At 57.2% G+C, this 7,213-nt stretch overlaps 1 protein-coding gene across 1 annotated transcript in view; it reads left to right on the top strand.

Annotated features, from left to right (window-relative positions):
- LOC119958618 (atrial natriuretic peptide receptor 1-like) overlaps positions 1-4,704 on the top strand; it is a 61,039-nt gene extending 56,335 nt beyond the window's left edge. The window contains exons 18-19 of the mRNA XM_038787099.1: positions 1,955-2,046; positions 4,308-4,704. Coding sequence (XP_038643027.1) covers positions 1,955-2,046; positions 4,308-4,370 — 155 coding nt within the window. The 3' untranslated portion in view covers positions 4,371-4,704. The remainder of the gene's footprint in view (positions 1-1,954; positions 2,047-4,307) is intronic.
- Positions 4,705-7,213: the final 2,509 nt, after the last annotated feature.

The raw sequence follows: 7,213 nt of genomic DNA, 5'->3' as shown, positions 1-7,213 counted from the left end.
AGTACTGACCCTCTGACAGTGCGGCACTCCCTCAGTACTGACCCTCTGACAGTGCAGCACTCCCTCAGTACTGACCCTCCCACAGTGCGGCACTCCCTCAGTACTGACCCTCCCACAGTGCGGCGCTCCCTCAGTACTGATCCTCTGACAGTGCAGCACTCCCTCAGTACTGACCCTCCCACAGTGCGGCACTCCCTCAGTACTGACCCTCTGACAGTGCGGCGCTCCCTCAGTACTGACCCTCTGACAGTGCAGCACTCCCTCAGTACCGACCCTCTGACAGTGCGGCGCTCCCTCAGTACTGACCCTCTGACAGTGCGGCACTCCCTCAGTACTGACCCTCTGACAGTGCGGCACTCACTCAGTACTGATCCTCTGACAGTGCAGCACTCCCTCAGTACCGACCCTCTGACAGTGCAGCACTCCCTCAGTACCGACCCTCTGACAGTGCGGCACTCCCTCAGTACTGACTCTCTGACAGTGCGGCACTCCCTCAGTACTGACCCTCTGACAGTGCGGCACTCCCTCTGTACTGACCCTCTGACAGTGCGGCGCTCCCTCAGTACTGACCCTCCCACAGTGCAGCACTCCCTCAGTACTGACCCTCTGACAGTGCAGCACTCCCTCAGTACTGACCCTCTGACAGTGCAGCACTCCCTCAGTACTGACCCTCTGACAGTGCGGCACTCCCTCAGTACTGACCCTCTGACAGTGCGGCGCTCCCTCAGTACTGACCCTCCCACAGTGCGGCACTCCCTCAGTACTGACCCTCTGACAGTGCGGCGCTCCCTCAGTACTGACCCTCTGACAGTGCGGCACTCCCTCAGTACTGACCCTCTGACAGTGCGGCGCTCCCTCAGTACTGACCCCTCCCACAGTGCGGCACTGCCTCAGTACTGACCCTCTGACAGTGCGGCGCTCCCTCAGTACTGACCCTCTGACAGTGCGGCACTCCCTCAGTACTGACCCTCTGACAGTGCAGCACTCCCTCAGTACTGACCCTCTGACAGTGCGGTGCTCCCTCAGTACTGACCCTCTGACAGTGCGGCGCTCCCTCAGTACTGACCCTCTGACAGTGCGGCACTCCCTCAGTACTGACCCTCTGACAGTGCAGCACTCCCTCAGTACTGACCCTCTGACAGTGCAGCACTCCCTCAGTACTGACCCTCTGACAGTGCGGCACTCCCTCAGTACTGACCCTCTGACAGTGCGGTGCTCCCTCAGTACTGACCCTCCGACAGTGCAGCACTCCCTCAGTACTGTCCCTCCCACAGTGCAGCACTCCCTCAGTACTGACCCTCTGACAGTGCGGCACTCCCTCAGTACTGACCCTCTGACAGTGCGGCACTCCCTCAGTACTGACCCTCTGACAGTGCAGCACTCCCCCAGTACTGACCCTCTGACAGTGCGGCACTCCCTCGATACTGACCCTCTGACAGTGCGGCACTCCCTCAGTACTGACCCTCTGACAGTGCGGCACTCCCTCAGTACTGACCCTCTGACAGTGCGGCACTCCCTCAGTACTGACCCTCCCACAGTGCGGCACTCCCTCAGTACTGACCCTCTGACAGTGCGGAGCTCCCTCAGTACTGACCATCTGACAGTGCGGCGCTCCCTCAGTACTGACCCTCTGACAGTGCGGCTCTCCCTCAGTACTGACCTCTGACAGTGCGGCACTCCCTCAGTACTGACCCTCTGACAGTGCGGCACTCCCTCAGTACTGACCCTCCCACAGAGCAGCACTCCCTCAGTACTGACCCTCTGACAGTGCGGCACTCCCTCAGTACTGACCCTCTGACAGTGCGGCGCTCCCTCAGTACTGTGTTCAGCCGAGTGAGATGATATAGTTAAAGTGGATGGGGTGGCCGTGTAGGGGTAGGGGCCCAGTGCCCAGGATGGACAATGCCAGAAGGTGGCATCTCCTTTAACCCTGTCCTGTTTCCTCCCTCCGCAGCCCTGAAAATTCACATGTCTTCGGCCACGAAGGCTGTGCTGGAGGAGTTCAGATGCTTTGAGCTCGATTTGCGAGGTGATATAGAAATGAAGGTAAACCATTTCGGGGATTTCTTCTGGGTAAGGAACACGCCTGAGGCTGGCGTGTTCTCTCCGTTACAAACACTCCCAGGACAGGGACAGCGCGGGGCTAGATACAGAGTAAAGCTCCCTCGACACTGTCCCCATCAAACACTCCCAGGACAGGTACAGAACGGGGTTAGATACAGAGTAAAGCTCCCTCTACACTGTCCCCATCAAACACTCCCAGGGCAGGTACAGCATGGGGTTAGATACAGAGTAAAGCTCCCTCTACACTGTCTCCATCAAACACTCCCAGGACAGGTACATCACGGGGTTAGATACAGAGTAAAGCTCCCTCTACACTGTCCCCATCAAACACTCCCAGGACAGGGACAGGACGGGATTAGATACAGAGTAAAGCTCCCTCTACACTGTCCCCATCAAACACTCCCAGGGCAGGTACAGCACGGGGTTAGATACAGAGTAAAGCTCCCTCTACACTGTTCCCATCAAACACTCCCAGGACAGATACAGCACGGGGTTAGATACAGAGTAAAGCTCCCTCTACACTGTCCCCATGAAACACTCCCAGGACAGGTACAGCACGGGGTTAGATACAGAGTAAAGCTCCCTCTACACTGTTCCCATCAAACACTCCCAGGACAGATACAGCACGGGGTTAGATACAGAGTAAAGCTCCCTCTACACTGTCCCCATGAAACACTCCCAGGACAGGTACAGCACGGGGTTAGATACAGAGTAAAACTCCCTCTACACTGTCCCCATCAAACACTCCCAGGACAGGTACAGCACGGGGTTAGATACAGAGTAAAGCTCCCTCTACACTGTCCCCATCAAACACTCCCAGGACAGGTACAGCACGGGTTAGATACAGAGTAAAGCTCCCTCTACACTGTCCCCATCAAACACTCCCAGGACAGGTACAGCACGGGGTTAGATACAGAGTAAAGCTCCCTCCACACTGTCCCGATCAAACACTCCCAGGACAGGTACAGCATGGGGTTAGATACAGAGTAAAGCTCCCTCTACACTGTCCCCATCAAACACTCCCAGGACAGGTACAGCACGGGGTTAGATACAGAGGAAAGCTCCCCTACACTGTCCCCATCAAACACTCCCAGGACAGGTACAGCACGGGGTTAGATACAGAGTAAAGCTCCCTCTACACTGTCCCCATCAAACACTCCCAGGACAGGTACAGCACGGGGTTAGATACAGAGTAAAGCTCCCTCTACACTGTCCCCATCAAACACTCCCAGGGCAGGTACAGCATGGGGTTAGATACAGAGTAAAGCTCCCTCTACACTGTCTCCATCAAACACTCCCAGGACAGGTACATCACGGGGTTAGATACAGAGTAAAGCTCCCTCTACACTGTCCCCATCAAACACTCCCAGGGCAGGTACAGCACGGGGTTAGATACAGAGTAAAGCTCCCTCTACACTGTTCCCATCAAACACTCCCAGGACAGGTCCAGCACGGGGTTAGATACAGAGTAAAGCTCCCTCTACACTGTCCCCATCAAACACTCCCAGGACAGGTACAGCACGGGGTTAGATACAGAGTAAAGCTCCCTCTACACTGTCCCCATCAAACACTCCCAGGACAGGTACAGCACGGAGTTAGATACAGAGTAAAGCATCCCTCTACACTGTCCCCATCAAACACTCCCAGGACAGGTACAGCACGGGGTTAGATACAGAGTAAAGCTCCCTCTACACTGTCCCCATCAAACACTCCCAGGACAGGTACAGCACGGGGTTAGATACAGAGTAAAGCTCCCTCTACACTGTCCCCATCAAACACTCCCAGGACAGGTACAGCACGGGGTTAGATACAGAGTAAAGCCTCCCTCTACACTGTCCCCATCAAACACTCCCAGGACAGGTACAGCACGGGGTTAGATACAGAGTAAAGCTCCCTCTACAATGTCCCCATCAAACACTCCCAGGACAGGTACAGCACTGGGTAAGATACAGAGTAAAGCTCCCTCTACACTGTCCCCATCAAACACTCCCAGGACAGAAGGGAAGCACGAGTTAATGATTGGGGTCGGTGTGAGGCTGTAACCAGCGAGGATCCTGGGGAGGGTACGCGCTCTGACACTACCATAAGGCCATAAGGCATAGGAGCAGAATTAGGCCACTCGGCCCATCGAGTCTGCTCCGCTGTTCAATCGTGGCTGATATTTGTCTCATCCCCCATTCTCCTGCCTTCTCCCCATTACCCCCTGATCCCCTTATTAATCCAGAATTAATCTTGCCTTCCAGGGCAAAGGGAAGATGAGGACATACTGGCTCCTGGGCGAGCGCCCAGCCAGCTGCCATGGCTGACGTCGCCGTGTGGCCCTCCCTGCCCACTCCACCGCCACGCACAGCTCCTTCTTCGCTTTCCAGTGAATGCCGTCTCTCGTCACCCGGGGCTGGAGGCGGAGGGGGAGAGAACCTTTCGCCCGGCTGCGGAGGGAGAGCGTGACCACCCAGAACTCTGCTGGCTGTGCGGGAGGAGGGGAGCAGCAGACGCCTGACTCTGAATCGATCGCCTCCCTTTCCCGTCCGTCTGTCGTGACCCCTGTGTGTGTGTTGTTCGGAGACTCGTGACTTTACAACTCGTGACTCCTGTCTGCTTCATTCAAATTAAAACCGGAAATGTGAATCTGTCTGTGAATTCTGTGCCCCGGCCTCCCTCATTCTCTATCTTCTCTGACTCTCTCTCTCTCCCTCCCCCTGCCACCACCACTTCATCTCTCTCTCTCTCCCTTGGTCACTCTGTCTGTTTCTCTCTCTCTCCCTCTCCCCCTGCCACCACCACTACATCTCTCTCTCTCTCTCTCCCTTGGTCACTCTGTCTGTCTCTCTCTCTCTCTCCCTCCCCCCCCCCTGCCACCACCACTTCATCTCTCTCTCTCTCCCTTGGTCACTCTGTCTCTCTCTCTCTCTCTCCCTCTCCCCCTGCCACCACCACTTCATCTCTCTCTCTCTCTCCCTTGGTCACTCTGTCTGTCTCTCTCTCTCTCTCCCTCTCCCCCTGCCACCACCACTACATCTCTCTCTCTCTCTCTCCCTTGGTCACTCTGTCAGTCTCTCTCTCCCTCTCCCCCTACCACCACCACTTCATCTCTCTCTCTCTCCCGTGGTCACTGTCTTTCTCTGTCTCTCTCCCTGTCTGTCTCTCTCTTTCTCTCTGTCTCTTTCTCTCTCTCTGTGTCTCTCTTTCTCTCTCTGTCTTTCACTTTCTCTCTCTGTCTCTCTCTCTCTGTCTCTGTCTCTCTTTCTCTGTCCCTCTCTGTCTCTCTCTCTCTCTCTCTCTCTGTCTCTCTTTCTGTCTCTCTTTTTTTCTGTCTCTCTCTCTTTATGTCTCTCTTTTTTTCTGTCTCTCTTTCTCTCTCTCTCTCTCTCTCTCCCTGTCTCTCTCTCTGTCTCTCTCTGTCTCTCTTTTTTTTCTGTCTCTCTCTCTTTCTGTCTCTCTTTTTTTCTTTCTCTCTTTCTCTCTCTGTCTCTGTCTCTCTCTTTCTCTTTCTGTCTCTCTGTCTCTGCCTCTCTCTCTCTGTCTCTCTCTGTCTCTCTCTCTCTCTGTGTCTCTGTCTCTCTGTCTCTGTCTCTCTCTCGTCTCTCTTTCTGTCTCTCTGTCTCTCTCTTTCTCTCTCTCTGTCTCTGTCTCTCTGTCTCTCTCTTTCTCTCTCTCTCTGTCTCTGTCTCTCTCTCTGTCTCTCTCTTGCTCCCTCTGTCTCTCTCTCTGTCTCTCTCTTGCTCCCTCTGTCTCTCTCTCTGTCTCTCTCTTGCTCCCTCTGTCTCTCTCTCGCTCCCTGTCTCTCTCTCTCTCTCTCTCTGTCCCTTTCTCCGTCACTCCCTCCTCTGGCCTCACTCTCTCCTTCCCTCTCCCCCTCCCTCCCTCTCTGCTCCCCGTGTCTCTCCGTGTCTTGGCCACTCACCCCCCTGTCTCTCTCTCTCTTTCCCTCTCTCCAACTGCAATCCGCTCTTTCATAACCGTGATCGACCTTCACAGCCGCGTACGGTGAATGGTTAGGGGGCGACGAAATGCGGGTCTGCGAGATCTTGCTGTCTGCAGACCAGTGGGGGCTGGGGCAGCGGCCGAGTTGGGCGGGGGGGGGAGGTGGGGGGGGGGGGGAATGGCAGGGATGGGCCGGGGGGGGGGGGAGCAGGAAAGGCCGAACAAGATATGTGCGGCCCTCGGAGTATGGACGACCTTCGACCCTTCAGCCAGCCACGCCACGGGAGGGTAACAGCTGGGCCCAACGCTAAGACTTTACCGTGGCAACCAACGGAATAGAACCGACATCGTAACAAGGAGGGCCCGTCTTCGGTGGGGAATGAGAACACGCTCAGCTGCAGAAGGCAGAATATTCGCCATCTTCACCTCCAGCCTCCTCCCAGGCCGGGAAGCCAGCTCAAATAAAGTGAACAGATCCGGCTGGGGGAGTGGGGGGGGGGAGGTCTGCGCAGGATCCTGGGGGAGTGAGGGGGGGGCTCCGTGCAGGATTCTGGGGGAGTGAGGGGGGGGGGGTCCGGCCAGGATTCTGGGGTAGTGAGGGGGGGGTCCGGCCAGGATTCTGGGGGAGGGTCCGGCCAGGATTCTGGGGGAGTGAGGGGGGGTCCGGCTAGGATTCTGGGGGAGTGAGGGGGGGGGTCCGGCCAGGATTCTGGGGGAGTGAGGGGGGGGGTCCGGCCAGGATTCTGGGGGAGTGAGGGGGGGTCCGTGCAGGATTCTGGGGGAGTGAGGGGGGGGGGGGGGGGTCCGTGCAGGATTCTGGGGGAGTGAGGGGGGGGGTCCATGCAGGATTCTGGGGGAGTGAGGGGGGGGCTCCGTGCAGGATTCTGGGGGAGTGAGGGGGGGGGTCCGGCCAGGATTCTGGGGTAGTGAGGGGGGGTCCGGCTAGGATTCTGGGGGAGTGAGGGGGGGGGTCCGGCCAGGATTCTGGGGGAGTGAGGGGGGGGTCCGGCCAGGATTCTGGGGGAGTGAGGGGGGGGTCCGGCCAGGATTCTGGGGGAGTGAGGGGTGTCCGGCCAGGATTCTGGGGGAGTGAGGGGGGGTCCGGCCAGGATTCTGGGGGAGTGAGGGGGGGTCCGGCCAGGATTCTGGGGGAGTGAGGGGGGGTCCGGCCAGGATTCTGGGGTACACGACAAGAAGACGCTCGAACGGACACTGAGTTGAATAA

Source organism: Scyliorhinus canicula, chromosome 30, assembly GCF_902713615.1.
Source record: "Scyliorhinus canicula chromosome 30, sScyCan1.1, whole genome shotgun sequence".
Taxonomy (NCBI): Eukaryota; Metazoa; Chordata; class Chondrichthyes; order Carcharhiniformes; family Scyliorhinidae; genus Scyliorhinus; species Scyliorhinus canicula.
The sequence above is the reverse complement of the archived record's forward strand: the minus strand, read 5'-3'. Positions and strand labels throughout refer to the sequence as shown.